The sequence below is a fragment of the Epinephelus lanceolatus genome, chromosome 15 (genome assembly GCF_041903045.1).
Source record: "Epinephelus lanceolatus isolate andai-2023 chromosome 15, ASM4190304v1, whole genome shotgun sequence".
NCBI lineage: Eukaryota > Metazoa > Chordata > Actinopteri > Perciformes > Serranidae > Epinephelus > Epinephelus lanceolatus.
Genome location: NC_135748.1, coordinates 20,185,472 through 20,203,682, shown reverse-complemented (window position 1 = coordinate 20,203,682; position 18,211 = coordinate 20,185,472). Strand labels below are relative to the sequence as shown.

At 41.9% G+C, this 18,211-nt stretch overlaps 1 protein-coding gene across 6 annotated transcripts in view; it reads left to right on the top strand.

Annotated features, from left to right (window-relative positions):
- esrrb (estrogen-related receptor beta) overlaps positions 1–18,211 on the top strand; it is a 96,519-nt gene that overhangs the window by 55,354 nt on the left and 22,954 nt on the right. For all 6 annotated transcript variants that reach the window (XM_033643149.2, XM_033643146.1, XM_078175030.1 and 3 more), the window contains one exon: positions 11,430–11,839. In XM_033643149.2, the coding sequence (XP_033499040.1) occupies positions 11,430–11,839 (410 nt within the window). The remainder of the gene's footprint in view (positions 1–11,429; positions 11,840–18,211) is intronic.

Genomic DNA, 18,211 nt, shown 5'->3' with positions numbered 1-18,211 from the left:
CGCTTCAGCATCAAACTCACCATTCATTTGTGGTAGTTCTACCCCACCTTTGGGTGCTCTATTTCATTGGTAATTAATTAGAAATAAGCATAAGAAAAGCATGCAATATCCAGACTTGTTTTTTTTTTCATAATTCTTCATGTGGATTCCAGAGCACCATATTTAATATTGTGCATAAAAATCTGTGTAAAAATGCAAGTTTATTTCTAACATCACGTATGTAACAGAAAGTTTGCAGAAAGTATGACATTTATTTTTGGATATTGGACATTTTTGGAAGTTCCTGTCATTATAACATGCTGTCTCTTGAGACCCCATCTGATGTTCGGCCTTTACACCTCTCAGTGATTAGCTACCATGCCTCTTTGGCTATCTCACAACATCCACCCACACAGAAAACCGCCAGCCGTCACCGCACGCGTCCCTCCTGATTTCTCATCCATGGTAACCTTGGACACCTCCACCACAGTGTGAGAATCTGTTTAAAAATAACTAGGTCCATTAGTCTAGAAGGATAATGCTAGCCTACGTGGGCTCTCATGCCCTTGTGGCAGCAGAGTGCTATCACTGACACGGTGCGTCAGCACTTCTTCCTGTTGCTCCAACATTGAAGGGCTCCTCTTCATTTACACACACATGCATGTCTGCACACACACACACACACACTCTAAAACACAGAAGTTGAGAAAAACAACTGAGTCAAGAAAAGAGATATTATAATAACACAATACAAGAAACTTAAAACATTAAAGTAAAGTTTTCTGTGTTTGCCATGTGTCCTTCACTTCGCTCCATTAGTAGTGTGAAATATATGAATGCTCACCGCAATGCTGCAGCTTTTCAACCACTCTGAATGTAGCGGAGTGAAAATTCTAGGCGCACTAATTCACACTTGGTAAGAAAATGTGATGTAAGGTGGGTAACTATATGGGTGTTTATCAGTGAAGGCTATTGGTATTGAACGGCCAGTTGTTTGAAGGTTATGTTTCGGAGCAGTAATTGAAATGCAAAATAACATTAGGATCGATGGTTAGCTTTGTTTATTTATGAAATCAATATTGAAACCGTCCGTCACAGTAGCAGCTCTGATTCCCACTGACAGCTTCACCAAGTCTCCTCTACAAAGCCGGGACGAGCCTTGCACCCATTACAGCTTTTAGACCAAGTACTTTTTTTTCCTCATCACTCTCAGAAAAGCTGTGATTTAAATGTTTTACGCTCATTTTAAAACACACATCCCAGTGTGTTTATGTAATCTGAATAGCGTGGCATCATCAGCTGTTTAAGACTGTTCATTTAAAAAGACTAATGCAGTGTACACACTTACAGTAGCTATGTTATGAGTGGGTCTTTGAAACAGAGAGAGAGTACTACTATCAGTCATCCCTGATTTGCCCAAGGGAAGTAGATGTGACCAATAACCATCCATTAACATGGCAGTGTGCAAAAAGCCAGCCACTGTGGGCCTAGTTTCTCTCTGCTGAGCAAATCTGTATTGACGAATTTGCAGTGGCACGCTGTCAGGCAAATGTTTGGGGGCCACCCAAAGAAATTTGGGAAAAGGGGCCCCCGATGGCCACTGATATTGGCACATTTGCAGTGACATATATAAACCCCATTATACCTTCCATGAAGGCTCTACAGTGCACTGCTGCTGCCCCGAAAATCCTCTTCTAGCTTGCGTATTATAGCTAAATGTTCAAATACGGAGATGTGTATGTGTGCTCATGGTGTTATTTATTATTTTTTGATAAATTATTGTGACTTTTGATCAAGCAAAATTGACCGTATGCATTTTTTACTTAGATTTTCTGTGGGCATGGGGGGCTCGATGCCCAGGGCCCCCAAGAGTTTAGGATTGCCACTGCGTATTCTAGTCTCTCGACCCATTTCAAATATGCATTGCTCATATTACAGGTAATCTGCAAGTGGCTCAAAACACAGCTGTAAAATCCTGTTCCTAGACATCAGAACTAAATGGTCTTCATTATATTTTTGATGCAACATAAACCCAAATGTATTCTTACTTTATAAACTAATTTTTTCCCTTTGCTTTTTTGAACGATGGCCTGTCATTTGACTTATTTGTTTAAACTGATGGTGCTTTCATCTCAGTTTCAATCTGATTATGAGGCTAGGCTATAACTCTCTGTTGCACAAAATGTTATTCATTACAGGTAACTTTGTTTGTCTCATGTCTCATAAAATCTCTTGTTTACAACTTCACTTACACAATCATTTCATCTGATAACTGACAGTTTTGTTAGTGTAAAAGTGTGTATGTGTGTGTGTTTGCTTCTCAGTATGTACTCCTGCCTGCTTGTGTGCATCTGTGTGTATTTTTTGTCGCTCACAAAACACGTTCACATTAAAATGCCTCCTTATAAGACCATCCCTACAGCGCTAAGTGCGATCGAATGGTCACATTGAGTGTCTGGCTGTTGAACCTGCCACTTGGAGAGTCCCTCCCTCCCAGTACATCCGGTGACACCAGACGTGGCGAACGCTGAAATGTATGTTTAGATTGCCCCCTGAAGGAGACATTAATTCAGGAAATATCCCCAAAGTTTAATTATTCCTGAATGGTATGGTGGTGGACACTACCGTATAAATCAGTTAGGCCCACCCGTCTTTTTATTACCAGCACTATTTATGGGGAATGTGTGGCAGCTGGTAGAGATGAGCCTGTAAAAAGCTAGAGGCTATTGCTATGACTGTGTCTGCTGCTGTGGCAGACAGTCACAGCAGTAGTGTTGTGAGCAGCATCAATTCATGTTGGAATTGTTTGAAATGTGTGCTACAAAACAACATTTTATAAATGTGAGAAATCAAGTTAAATTTGATGATCATGTGTTATCATGCATGTTATTTTAATCTAACTTATGTGGCGTGCTGACACACTGACCGTGAACCTGTACAAACATTTACGCATCTGATTGCCTTTAAAATGATCCTGGACACCTGATAAACCTGCTAATTTTGGCCTGTTAATTTTGCAGTGTACGTGTGTGCATGTGTGTTTGTCTGTTTGTATTTGGCCCCTCTTCATATGAAGAGGACAATTTATGATGGAGGCATGGTGGGCTCTTTGTTTTAAGCAGGTAGAGTTCCCCCCTAAACAAGGACGGCCTATCAGAAGAAGATTAATGAAGTAATTTCATGCATGGCTCTATGCCTCCGTCCTCCTGTACGCACAGTCACTGTGTCTAAACCTGTGATTTACACTGGACTGTGTTAAATAGCCTTAACCCTTTACAATAATATTTCTTTCTGTTTGTGACACACACACATGCACACACACACACACACACACACACACACACACGATGCAAAAGACATGCAACATAATCAGGAATATCCTTCACCTCTCTGATAAAATTAACCAGTCTGGCTCTTTTGCTCAAGTTTCCATCATTCATATTTTATAATCCCCCCTCTTTATTTTACATAAGGAACCCTACGGAGAGTACGTGAGAGGTGTGCTGTGGTTGATATCTGCTGGCTTTCCACATAATTTATGGCAGTTAAACAAAACCTCGTCTTAAAAGGCTTTTGTAGCATAAAACAGAATTTTAAGTCTTATCCCTGCGACATCAGCCTGGTCAGTTATTTGGGTGCATATCACCAAATTCTTGTTGTTTCTTTTCTTCTTTTTACTTCTTTAACAACAGAGATGACACTTTGGTGTTCTTTGAATTAGAGGTTCACTGATCTCTTCACTGTGTGAAAGTGACTGGGACCTTTCTATTATGTGTGAGGCAACATCAGACATGACTGAAACATTGCGTTCCTAACTTTGTAAAACAAAATATAACTAATACATAGATATTACAGCTGTCAAAAATAACGATTTATTGATACATATCGTTCGTATGCTCATTGTCCAAAGTATCGTTGCTATTGATAGGACTTTATCTCGATCTCTCTTCTCTCAAACAGAGTTGACACACACACACAGTTATAGCGCCCCCATAGCTTCGCCTCCTCTCACTCACTCACAGTGCTGTCTTCTAGTCACTCGTGTCATTCGCTCTGATTATATAGAGGATTTTGTAGCACAGTTTTGTTTTTTACTTGCACTTGACTGCATTTTAAACACATGAAAATCTCAGAGGCTTTCTAAGATGTTCACTTCCACAAGAATATTGTTTCCTTTAATGTTAATGTATGAAATGTTAGTTTATGAAGTTTTAATTATTGTTAATGTTTACTATTTTTTTTTATTTTCATTTTAAATGTTATGCCCTCAGTGTCAGTTTTCTCAATATGTTGTATCCAAAATCGTATTGAATATTGATATTTTTCAAGGTATTGTATTAAAGTTATAAATTCCAGTATCGTGACAACACTTGTAGATATAAAAAAAAAAAATTGAAATGCCTCCAAACAGCTGATATGTCTGTTGTTAGCTCCGTCAGCTGTGCAGTCTAATAACGCACTTCTGATGCATGGCATAGTATAGCCATGTGTAATCAGCCTTAAACATACTAACTAATGCCTGATCCAGCTGTATGAATCAGTATCGGCCCGATATCCATTATCAGTATTGGATCGGGGCATCCCTACTTTGGATCTTTTACTTTATCCATTCATGATATTATCATATTACATACGTAAATGAAGGAAAATCACAATTTTCATGAGTGGCTGAGGTAACTAATGATTAGTGTCACGATACTGGAATTTATAACTTTGATATGATACCTTGAAAAATACTGATATTTGATACCATATTCAATACTATAGTGAAACACTGACATTGATGGCATACAATAGTGTTAGTTACATTGATAAGAGTTTAATAATAAGAGAAAAAAATGTTTCAATAAATCAATATTTTGACGACACTACTTATGATATTTTGTCTAGACAGTGTTGATGATGGCGTCATGATGCAGGAGATTCTGTGACAAAACAATATCTTGCACAATACCGTGTGTGTAACACGAGGAAAACACTCAGCTCCACGTATTATTATAGCCAAACAAGTGTAAAAATGGTCTTTTCAGTAACATGTTCCCTCATTCAAATGTTAATCAGTCATAAAGTGAAAAATAGTTGAACTGTCATAAACTAGAATAGTTAAAACATGTATTGTTGCAAAGGAAGGATCCACCTGTGCCTCAGCACTGCAAGAGTGTATTGGGATATTTGCATCAGTGTATCAGTGACATATCACACAACACCAGGTTGTCTCTGATGTCTTTACCTCCACCAGCCCTGGAGGAGTCTTAATATACAAAACGCTGATAATTAGAGACTGTTTTTAAGGGTGATTTTTGCCAGTAGCGGACTATAATTACTTTTTCTAGTTATCATGGGCCATTGTAAATGTGTGTTGTTAAATTATACCATGGCCATGCCACATAATGGGTGTAATGGAAACTAATCTTTTCTAATGAAAAGGCCGAATTAGAAATTTGATCCCAAATGTACTGCATGGCAGGCTAGACTTATCACTGAACTTCTTTTTTACATTCAGTGTGATGAGCCGTCTAATTCTGCGGGGAGCTTCCCCGCAGGGTCTGCACAGACTGTTAACTCTTTGCTCTCCACAGCGGGAAGTTTAGACAACTCTCTCACATCCCCCACTGACAGTAGCTCTGTCATTAGCCATTTGCTTCTCTCAACATCCTGAACTCAGCCCTCTTATAAGAACTAGATCTGCCCAGTGCGGCCCAGACAGTTTACGTCAGACAAACAGCAGCGCCTGTATCACAAGAGGCTCTCTCTTTCCTGCCAGCAGCAGGAAGGAGCAAGAGGGGGGGGATCAATAGATGTGATCTGCTTCTTGGCCAGCGCTATCTTGTGGTGCCGCTGGAGCATGGGGCTCATGTTGTCGTAGTGGAGTGAGCTCATAGCTTTATAAAGACTACAGTGACATCGCTGTGGAGCGGCTAAATATAATCCTCTGCTGGAGACTGAAAAACTTAATTGCCCAGGCCACAGAGCAGCATGGTCCCCCCCAGTGGTAACCCTGCACGAGCCCCCAGCCTACGGACTATTGATCCAGGGCCCTCGCTCTCCATTGGTACCATAAACACCGCTCTCTCTCTCTCTATCTCTTCTCTCTCTCCCCCTCATGTATCGCTTACTTTCTCTTCCCCTCTTTTCCTGTTTTTCTGTCTCCTCCACTTCCCTTTTGTTTGCCTCCATAGATCTGCACATCATAAATCTCTGTCAGCTTCTCCTGAGTGTCTGGCATATCCGTTAATAAAGAGGCCCCTCCCCTCCCTTCAGGTCCACCTCCTCCGCTCCCTCCTCTCTCTGCCAGAGCAGGACTAATGAATGAGAAACTCCAAAATTAGGGGCCTCTCCCTCATAGATTAGAATGGGTCCCTATGGAGTGCCGGGCTTGCCTCCAACCAAACCACAGCCATCAAACCCCACACCCACCCACCCCTACTCTCCTCCCTGCTATATTTCCATCTTTCATATTCTGTCTGCAACACAAACACACACTCTGACCAATGAGCACATAAGCCAATGCAACATTGATACAGATACACATGCATTACACATGCACCCCAAGAGTCTTTTGGCCCTTTATTCCCCTGATGGTCATTAACCTGGGACCAGTTAGACAGAGAGGCGTCCTCCATATTTCAGCTAAGTGTGTTTTGGAATTTCCATTCCCCTCATTTCTCCCAAGAGCCACCCCACCCCACCCCCTGTCTGAGTCCCTTTTCATCTCCATTTTCCCCTGTGAGAACACACACTAGGCACCCTTGGTGGCACACACACTACCGAACATATTTCTGGGACTTTAGTCGGGCTGTGCAGAATTTCAGCGTGGCGTCTGCTCTCCTAAAAATGAATCCCCGGCTGTGTGTTGGAGCGGTAAAAGGTGGCAGTGGCCCCTGGAGGAGAGGTCAGTGTGGCAGCTGCCAGTGGGTTCTTGCTGTGGCGGGGAGGCTGAGCCCGACTGAGAGGAGGTCTGTCAGGAGCTAATTGAGTTCGTCCTACCAGCGCTGACTCTGGGGCCAGTGGCTTATCAGGCCACATCGCCTGGGGCCCTCCAGACAGATCTGCCCCTACTGGGGCATCTGATATCACGATCACCCTGCCTGCAGATGTCAACCCCCACCTCCACCACCCGCCCCTTCCCCTCCACTTGCCCAGTCTGATCAGGTAGCAAGGATGTGACACTCCGGGATGAGGTTAGCAAATGTTATAAAATGGTGTTTTTGGCATCTGGTGGCCTTGAGAGTGAAAAGGACATCAGGAATTTGCTCACTCTTTGAGTTGAGCCTCTAGCACGGGTTTGTGTGTGTGCTTGTGATTTACACATGAAACGGAGCGAGAGCTGTAGTTACCCAGAGAACAGCGGAGGATGTCAGTATCCTCCTGTAGTGAGCAGGAAGCTCTCAGCAGGAATACTTACAAATTGGCTCAATTACATCCTGAATGTTCTGCGTTCTTACGACGGTGTCATCCAACGTTCAGAGTTTTCGCTCGCAGGCGAGAGAGACGTGAGAGAATGAGCGCTCCTCGGTTCTCCTCTCGGAAGTGGAGGAACAGAGAGTGCGAGACGAGCTGCCAGATCATTAGGCCAGCTAATCCTGGTCACAGCAGCACCAGTGGAATGATATTAGGGATCTGAAATGCTGTTAGGAGGGCCAGGTGGAATCAGATTAAAACCAAACTGCGCAGTGTGCGTTTGTGGGCCCATAACCCACTACTCAGCATGAATTTTGATCAGTACAAAGGGAACAAAAGGAGGAGGAACAGAGAGAGAAAAGGCGAGAGGGAGAGATACTGTATCTTAGACGAGCGCTGCTCCTTTGGGCAGCCAGGCAGCAGAATTTGAAATGCTCTTACCTTGAGGAAAGAAGGAAGGAAGTTAGAACTATAGATTTTACAGCATCAAGTCTCAGTTAGTTCAGCAGACCCTTTCCTGTCTGCTCTGTCTGTGTAGCACCCAAAAGTAATTAGCACCTGCCCCACATATTGAATTATTTATTACAACTATTGCTGCTGTCAAACTATTTAATGCTCATAATTCATTTTCCCATACAATGGTATTTATAGATTTAAATTGGACCTGTCCCATTAGAGATTACGAATATTTATAGAAATATTTTAGACTATTTGATTAATACGCCAGGTTCAAGTGGTTAGTATTCCCTCAGTATCATTAATCAATATATGCAGGCTTGTTAAAAACATAAGCATAGCAGTGGTATAATGTGTCATAGCGAGCATGAGTTAAGGGGATTCTAGCCAGCACATTTATTATAAATGACCACATTGAGCTGGAGGGGAAACAGTTAAGACACTTATGCAATTATGCTAAGTGTCACCCTGAAGATGGCCTTTGAACCGGGGTTAAGCTTACTCTGAATTTGTGAAATAAAAGCTAAATGGAGCCATCTTGTGCTCCCGCGTTTTAATATATAGCCTTTAATAAGCCAAGTGCAGGTGCCCTATCGCACAGGTGCACATATCCATCTGAAACAGAGAACATAAAGCAGATGAACACAGAGCCGTGCATTAATTTATGGGGATGCAATCTGCATTCATTATCAAGAGCGGCAAGTTCTATTTTAGAAAGGCATGAAATGGAGTCACTTTTTCAATTTCTGTCTGCAAGGACATTTAAGAGTACAAGTGGACCATTTTTAAAACAGCAAATCTGAATAACCGCCCCCGATGCCACCAGTAAAAATAATTTTTTTCTTGCATTGTTTAAATTAAAGGCAGCTGAAAGGAAGACTAAATTGGACAGCATGTTCTCCAGCACAGTGGTAGTTGTGTATCAGTTTTATACAGTGAAGGCTTTATATTACAAGAAGAATTCCAGGAGTGCTCAGGCAAAGGGCTTATTCCACAAGGTCAACGGTTTTAACAGGGGGCATTTTTTATTATTTATTTTAGCAGTTAACCTTTTTGTGAATTTCCAGAAGTGGTAGGCACCTGGAGCTCCGATGAATATACATGACAGCAGGGAGGGAAACCTGGGAATGAGATTTAATTTGACACGCTGACCCCCATCTCCACGGGCCTAGGAAGCCAGGGTGAGAAAATAAGGTTGACCCACTGACCCCTGGGCCTGAACCCTTCTGTCACCCACCCTCACAATTAAATCAGCCTCAGAGAGCAAGAGGCAGTCCGGCCGACCGATAGGGGACACGGCGGAGGCCTCTCGTTTCCTGTTTCCTCTGAAGCACTCTTAGACAGACAGCTACTGTCCAATCAGGCAGAGAGAGCCCAGCAGGGAACGGCCCCCTCTCCCTGTGCTGATGGTAAACTGACATGTCAAATATGTAAACATTACCATTAGTTGGCAATATGCTAATGGAACTAATGTGCTAAGGCACAACTTCGGGCTGTCTAGCTGCCACTCACTAGGAGCCCCTGTGTCTGAATTTGCATAAGCCATGCAAGGCTCAATTTTGTTAATGCAAGCAAGTGCAGGTGACCTTTCACCCCTTCCGTGGTACCTAATGCAAAGGGGTGTGTGTGTATGTAAGTGTGCGACCTCGCCTTGACCCGAAGAGGTCACTGTGTCTACACGGCATCCCCAATACATTGAGTTATCCATCTCCTCCAGCAGTCCACCCCTTTAGTTCACTCTCTTAGCGGACGGAAACAATGAGCTCAACATGTCCAGGCTAAGTTTTTCCCCCCCATTGTCCTCCCAGTGCAATTTCAAGTTAAAGGTTATAGAGTGAGACTGAAATAGATTTATATGGGCAAGGAAGGCTTCAGAGTGCATTTTGTGGCCACAGCCAAAAGGCTGCACTTTAGTCTGCACACGTTACAGCATCATATTCCATGTACTCCAAAATACAGTTATTAGGCAGACAGTGAAAAAGTCAATATCTTGCCATCATGTTTCCTTTTGGTTGACTGCTGACTCAAGGAGACAAGCCAAGGTCCACTCTGTGCTCTAAACTATGGAGATGCCCCAGACTTGATGCGCTCTGTGTGTGTTTGTGTGTGTGCACTTGCGTGTTAAGTTATTTGAGTGCTCTCTCCTCTCTCTATCTCTCCCCGTCTCTCTCTTCCACTTTCCTTTCTCTCTGTCTGTGTGTTTGTACTGTGTTTGGGCATGTGTGCAGCGGTGTGTGTGGACGTGCGTGTTGTAGTTGTGTGTAGTTGTACACTGGAGCGCTTTTTCAGCTGTCGTGGTGTGTGGCTAATGAAGCACTTAGGATCCTCCCTCTGGTTCACTGGTTTATAGGGAAGGTTAGGACACATAGAGGTGTAAAGAACAGAACATTGGAAAGACTAAAAAAACAGACACATGACAAACGTAGATACGCAATCAAGGGTTGCAACGGTGTAAGATTTTTATGGTATGGTAAATGTATCAGAAAATATCACGGTATTACACGGTTATTATTATCAGTTACAATGACCCTTAAAGGAATGATAACAGAAGTTTTTTTTTGGTTGAACAAAAGCTTTAAAAGTCTGACAGGCAGTCAAGGAGAAAAGATGATGCGCAGGTGAGATTCTCCATCCGCTTGCTTTTTTTCCCTCCAATACAACATTGTAAATAAGCAAATGTTCATGGTATCATAACAGTCAATTTTCATTTTATACCGCTGCAACCCTATATGCAAAACATTTAATTGGGATTTAGCTAATAAAAACTGTCTGACCACAAAAATCCTACCTACCATGATACTATGCAGGATTTTCCTAATAAATAAGGTATAGACAGAAGTATTTCCTCTCAATCATCACATATGACCCCCTTAGAAGTGTGTGGCGGTGTATTAATCTGCAGAGACTCTGTCTTCTGGCTGCATTTTCCTCTTTCTTTGCTGTGTTCGGGACGTTTATTTATTTAATTAATCAGGAAGTCCCATCACTTTTACAAGAGAGACCTGCCCAAGGTAGCAACCAGTTGAAACACATTTAAAATGCAACAAATATAACATATAATACAAAAATCCACAATGAAACAAGAAAAAAAGCATATCATCACATTCTTTATGATGCCCTTAAATTCATCAGTGGATACAAGTGTTTGTAATTTTAGATCTTACGGGCAAAGCACCAGGTGAGGTTGGAACTTTATGTAAAGGTAGCAAGTGCGACCAAGTGCCAGACCATAGGCAGCAAGCAAGCTACAAAAATCGTGGGCGCAGCGACCAAGAAACGCTAATATAGCAAAAAAGAATCTGGGGTTGGCTTCACTTTTGCTGGTGATACTGTTTACAAACAGTAACTGATAACTCCTGCGAAGTATATTTAAATGTAAAGAGCATTTATGTTGTAATTGTCACAAATCGCCACAGAATCATAATAATTTGTACCTAATGTCTGTTGAGTATTTTGCTGTTTAGGCATGTATGTCACTCCACTGGTTGATGAGATTCATTTGTAATCTCCAAAGACCTCTGCTAATCATCTTCCTCTTCTCCTCCTCCCTCTCCCATCAACCCTCCCCCTCCGTCTCTCACCCCATCCCTCAGGCTGCTGAATAGAATGGCCGCTGATGACCGGCACCTACCCTCCAGTTGTGGGTCCTACATCAAGACAGAGCCATCCAGTCCCTCCTCGGTCATTGACACGGTCAGCCACCATAGCCCCAGCGGCAACTCAGACGCCAGTGGTGGCTATGTCAGCGCCATGAACAGCCACTCAAACGGCCTGGACTCTCCTCCTATGTTCACCCCCAGCGGGCTCGGGGCCGGCACCTGCCGCAAGCGCTATGACGACTGCTCCAGCACCATCATGGAGGACTCGTCCATAAAGTGCGAATACATGTTGAACTCCCTCCCCAAGAGGCTGTGCCTGGTCTGTGGAGATATAGCCTCAGGGTATCACTATGGGGTGGCCTCATGTGAGGCCTGCAAAGCCTTTTTTAAAAGGACAATACAAGGTATTTTTCTCCTCTCGCCCCCCCCCCCCCCCCCCCCCCCCCCCCGTACAAACACTCAATACGAGTTACTTCATCCCATGTTGCTGCATCACCAGACATAAAAACACCCTCCATACAAGACACCTTTGGCCTTACAACAACACTGAAACATACTCAGTCCAAGCAATTTGCTATGTAAAAAAAATCACTGGAGTGTGAAACATGTCTTCTCTGCCTCCTGAGACCAGCAGCCTCCATAAAGATGTTTGTTTTTGGTTCCATTAGAATCTACAATACCTAACTACGACAGGATGACATTACAAACTTATTTAGTGATTATCAAATAACTGCATTTTAAAAACATCCACTGCACTGGTTTTAAAAAAATAAACAGAAACCAGAAGGATATTTTGACATGGGACAGCTCACAAATGTAGGTATGATCACATCATCTGTCATGGTTGGTGTTGTACGGTGGCCATGACATCATCGCTCAGAGGTCAGATTTGGCGGAGTGTAGGGGCTGTTTGCCCAGATGCCTTGGGGGGCTCAGAGAATGTGCTTTATTATCCCTGTCCTGTTTTGTGTTTGTGTGCATGAGTGTGTGACTTGAGACTAGGGTGCGATTGGCTATCTGCAAGGCATAATGTATCACAGCTTCTCATTAGAGAGGCAATGAAAGGCCCCCCACTGTGAAACTGTGCGCTCTGCTCCAGATTAATCAGGAAGACGGAGATATTGTTGAGCCTGGAAAAAAAAAAATCCGCACAACAGGCACAGCTGCCCAGGTCTAAGCTCTGCCGGCTTAGCAGTGCAATAAATACAGTGGAAAAACTAGATAAAACAGGTAAAACGAGCCAAAGGGTTGAGGTATGGTGAGATTAGATGATTGAGAGTGGAAGAATTTGATATTTAAACTAAAGAATCTGACATGTTTTATCCATTGCTTTCTGTAAATTTTCATCAACAAATGATTGCAGGCATTATATGGAGATGAGGCTGTCTGTCTGCTTGTTAGGTGTTGATTTTGGACCTTACAGCCCTATCAGCTTTAGACAGTCTATGTACCTTTTGCAGGCAAACAAAAGCATTAGGCCAAATCCTCCTGTTTACCCATGCTGCCATCAGCAATCCTGTCTATTGACAAAAGATGAACATTTTTTCTCAAGTAACATAACTGGGCTTTTGTCCCCTCACTAAAAGTACACTGACGGCAACACAATGGAACAGAAAAAAGGCATTGGGGAAGAAAGAGACATCTTAAGTGGAGCAATGGCCCAAACAATTAAGAGGAAGGTACATGGAAAAAAATTGAAAGCTCCTCTTTTTTCCCCCCCTCACTTTGCATTGTCGATTTGAAATCCCTCTCTTTCTCTTCTTGGAGGGCTGCCTGTAATGGAGCTAATCTGCCGTCGTTTGTCCGAGCCACAGGAGTTTTGTCAATAACAATCAGCGTTTGGAAAGTGTAATTAAGGCCGAGGCTTTTCATTAGGAAGAAGGGAGGGGGCCGTCTCCAGGGACGGGCATGCCAATTAGAAACTCAGGCACGCGTCGCCGGGTAATTTCAGGGAAAGGAGGGGAAAAAAACCCAGGACTTCTTTAGATTGGAGAGGGACCCTGCTGCTCTTTCAGAGGAGAGGAGGAGAGGCTTAATGGCATAATAATCAGACAGGGGTCCCAGGCAGAGAAGGCAGGAGGACGCAGGGACTTTTTGGGGGAGGTGAAAGCCTTTTCCGAAATGATAAAAGAAACACATGCAGGATTGCTGGAGGAAAATGGAGGCAGTAAATAGTGGGATGTAGAGCCCTTGAAAGAATAAGAGGGTGCCGTTGATGAGAACTGATTAATTAAAGGAATAACGAGGCAGTCAAGGGTGGAGTGTGAGACGGCCCTCTCTAATGAGAGGAAAACAAAGGAGCTGTCTTTGCCAGCCCTTTATCACATTGTTCTATAGCACTTAGGGCAAACAACATGCTAAGTTAATGTTAACCACGTACATGACAGTTTCTTTATCACCTTGCGCTCACCTTGTGTGTATTTTCTCGTAATACAGTGGCTAATTCTCGATTGGAGATTTGTAGTTGTTTTTTTAAAAAATATTAATATATAATTTTTCAATTTAGTTGTATTTGAGATGTTTAGACTATGAGTACCAGCATTTATTCACTGAGCAACTTCACATCTTTGTTCCATTTCCTGCTCCGGCCTCCACTTCCTCAGCTGATGCCCTTACCTTTTCAACAAAAGCGGATGGAAAATCCATCTTCCGTCACCTATTCATCCAGTGAAAAGCCCCTTGAACTCCTACGTGGAGATAGTTACATTAGTCAAGGCCAGGCCGAAATTAATGTCAACCTGGATCTCCATCCATCCCAGAAATACCTCTGTTCTCATTGCTCCCTAATCATCCCGCCATTCCTGCGCTTCACGTGCTCCACCAATCAAAAACATAAATCTCTTATTGAACCCTGTTTTCTTCCCATTTTGAACCCGAGTGCAAAAATTGCTTGAAAACCAACTGAACTCGGTGCCCCTCTTTTTATATGAAGTAATAGACCTTGACAGTAAGCCTGTAAAAGTCGGTTTAGATTTTGATGAGAAATACCTGCTATTTTACTGTAATTTACTTACAAGACCTGACTTTCCCCTCTGTGCCCTGGCATGGGTCCTGAAAAGCCATAAAATAGATTGAGACAGATACTTATCAAGAGAAGAAGGAGGGAAATCTTTTTCTTCTCCCTTCACTCTGTAATGTTATTGGTAACCATACCATAACCTCTCTAAAGACAGATAAACCCGAGCATGGCCTTCAGGTTAAAGGGGTTCCCGCCAGTATGCTTCATTTCTGAAAGTGAAACTGGCTGTTGTATTACTCTACAAGGCAGCATTTCCAGCCATTATTTCTGAATGACAAGGTTTTGTAAAACATTTACAGTAAAAGGTGTGTCCCTTTTAAGTCAGTGTTTTTATTTAATTTAACTAAAAAATACAAATTAAATCAGTGCTTATGTGACACTTTGTAACTACTGTTCAGGGGACTGTAGTGCTAAAGTAGATCTAAAAACATCACACAGTCTTATTCAGAGTCACAAAGCATTTGTTTCAGTTTATTTTACATACTTCTGTTTAGTTATCTTCAGGTAGAAATAGTGTAATCATCCCTTGGGTGGGCATTGTGATCAGTGAGACAAGAAACACCTAAAGACAGCTACAAACAATATCCCAGCTGGCACCGAACGTCCATATACGTCAAAAAGATGTTGGACTCTTACATCGGACAAACGTTAAATTTAGGTTTACGTTATTTAAATGTCTAATAATGTTCGATTTTCATGTTGTGTGAATGTGAATGAATTGTGTTTGACGGTGGGTCTTCTTCCCCATACGTTACAACTGAATCTTGTCATTCTACGTCAAGATGACATTGGTATGAGATGTTTAGAAGACGTTGGATTTTGGTTACTTAACAACACAACTTAAAATCAACAAAATATCAACATCATCTGTTATCAGTGTTCTACGTCAAATTGTCGTTGGCATTAAATGACATTAAATGCTGGACACCCGACATCGCAACCTAAATCTAACCAAATATAAACATCTAACGACGCTGGTGGCCAGCTGGGATCATTCATTCACATAAAGACAATAAAAGTATCTCACAGTAATAAAGCCTATTCTGTTCAAAGTAAAAAGGTAAATGCATAAACATAAATACCTATAATGTCGTTTTTCATTTAACAGTTGCATTTGAAACCAAATCAAATTGACAACCTAAATTACAGGTATATTTTGCATATAGTATAAATTAAGTATTTGCCCTAATGATGACTTAACACAATTGAATTACAGGTCTCTTACAAGTGTGGTCAAAAAGGTAACTGATAAAACCAACCTTTAGTGTTTGCATGTGTATTAAAATACCTGAAAACAAACTGGGAGTCAAAACAAGTTACAGTTGGTCAGTGGGGCTACAGTTTTGTTTAGATTGTGCCTTTAATATCAACATTGCTTGGATATTTTTCGTCTTTCATCACTATGAATTTATGTTAATAAAAACAACAGGCCAAGAGGGGTCATTTAGATCAGCTAAGGGGCGTTAGGCATGTTTTGAAGTGGGACTTACTGTATGGACACTGATACCGAAACACTCGCTCTCCTAAATATAAACCAAATATAGAGATGAAAAATTGGTTAATCCACCCCTCTCTCTGCATTGAGCTATGAGAAGCCCCCTCTGACAGAACATCAGACACACAGAGGACTTGACAGGACAGGTGGACACAGTAGCACAGCAGCATGTGAGTGTGCGTTTGTTTTTGTTTCTGGAGTGTGCGATATCAAAGGGCTAACTCTCTTAGTTAGCCACCAGGTGTGGGTTGGTGCACGTGTCCCCAGCACCCCTGAGAATGGGAAGGGAGGGGAGGTGGAGAGAAAAATACCCCCATAAACACAGCGTCCTCAGGGGACACACAGGGTCAACTGTGCCTGGTTGAGTTGCGCAAACAAACCTGCAACATAACATGAAGTGAATGAAGTGATAAGTAAAGATTTTTCAGATTTGAAAATCAAAATCAATGTTTCTTTCATGTATTAAGTTCTTTACATCCCAGCAAATTGTTGATTGGTTAGTCTGTAATAGGAACGCAAACCAAAAAGACCTGAATTGATTCCAGCGCAGGGTGGCACTGATTGCCTCCTCCCAGCATATGGGAGACGGATAGGATTATTATGGTCTGGTTCTGCTATGACAACAGAGAAAACAGACAGAGGAAAGACAATCAGAGCTCATCAGCCGCTTCCCTCACACCTTTATTTACCCCAATCCCAAAGAGATGAGGAGAATTAGCATAATGATTTCTAACCCAGATATAAGGAGGAATTTCTAATTATTTATAACATCTTGGGACCCTCCACTTGATCTGTCCAATAATGTTAACATAATTGCATAAGTTGTCAAAGGATGTTGGAGGGCTAGTGGAGGAACGCCGGCGGAATATTACACAGCTTTCTGTTGCTCTGTACAGAAAATATGGAGCGCGGGGCAGAGCTGTAGAGCAGTTGCAGGATGTTGGGACACAATCCTGATGTGTTTGAGCATTTTTTAAACACTGTAAATGTGAACTTGCTGCATCTGTCACAGGGGTTCTGTACTGTGTGTGTGTATTTAGTAGGTTAAACAGAAAGCATATTTGTTTACATATTATTTACTTATGAGACTCCCTAAAAACTTAGTATTTCACCCAGATAAGTGTGATTTTGCAGGATGTAGCAGGGCACGATTTGGCTGTCTCAGCCCATGATACCTTACACGATTACCTGTGTGCACCTTTATCAGAATGCAGAATAAAAATCCTGAATTATTTTGGTTTGATGAAAATAAGAAGTTGGACTTAGTGGCAAAGTACGGGCTAGATTTATTTCTAAAGCCTGGAAATTAGGCAAGCTAGACTGAATAATACACAAGTATCAAGGCACACAGAATTTATACTATTCATGTTTTTCTATAATTTGTATATTTGGTCTCAAGCCTATGTACATGGAAATTGATAGTCTGCCTTGTGAGTCCATTTTGGCATCTATTGATACAAGATACTACGTTGTTATCAGAATACATACGTCCCCCACCTGAAGAGATTTTCCTTGTTGAAAAGAATTTAGTCCATCTAAATGTCAGCATAATTTAGCAGTGATTAGTTGTACATATTTTCCAGTATAATGTTGTAATGGTCAATTTGAGAATATATCAGCAGCCTTTTGAAAATCAGCTGTACAAAGAGCAAATATCTACGTGTATCGTAAGTTGATGAGGTTTAATCTTGGAGTTGAGGCAAAGATGTTAATACACAACTTTGTAGATCATAGTTAGCTTATCCAAAAAGTGCAGAGATGACCCAATGCAGGCCGACGAGAAAGTGTAGACACAACAGGATGGGTGAAATTCGTCCTGCTACTTACCTGCATTTTAGTGAAGGAAAAAATATAGAAGTAATCATCATGATTAAATTAGATTTTTACATTACTCAACAGCTTATTTCACTGTACTAACAAAGACGTAAACCCTGGGTTAAAAGAAAAGTTTAGGAAAAATCCCAATGTCAAAAGCTTTAAAACTGAAAGCCCATTCAAAAGGAAGGATAATTCAGATTCTGAGGCTGAAGCAACCATTATATTGAAACCCTTTATTGAAAACCCCTGAATACAGTAAAATGTAGGGAATCAGACAGAAGCGAAGGCATTGCCTCACATCTCCTGCCCTTTCTGCTGCTAATGCTAGAGTAGAGCAGAACCGGCTCTTTTATTGTGTAGCAATGAAACTCTTTTTCATTGCTCCGTCCTGGAATCAGACGCTGCAGCTGAATAATGCATAAGGCCTCTTGCCTGTACACTATG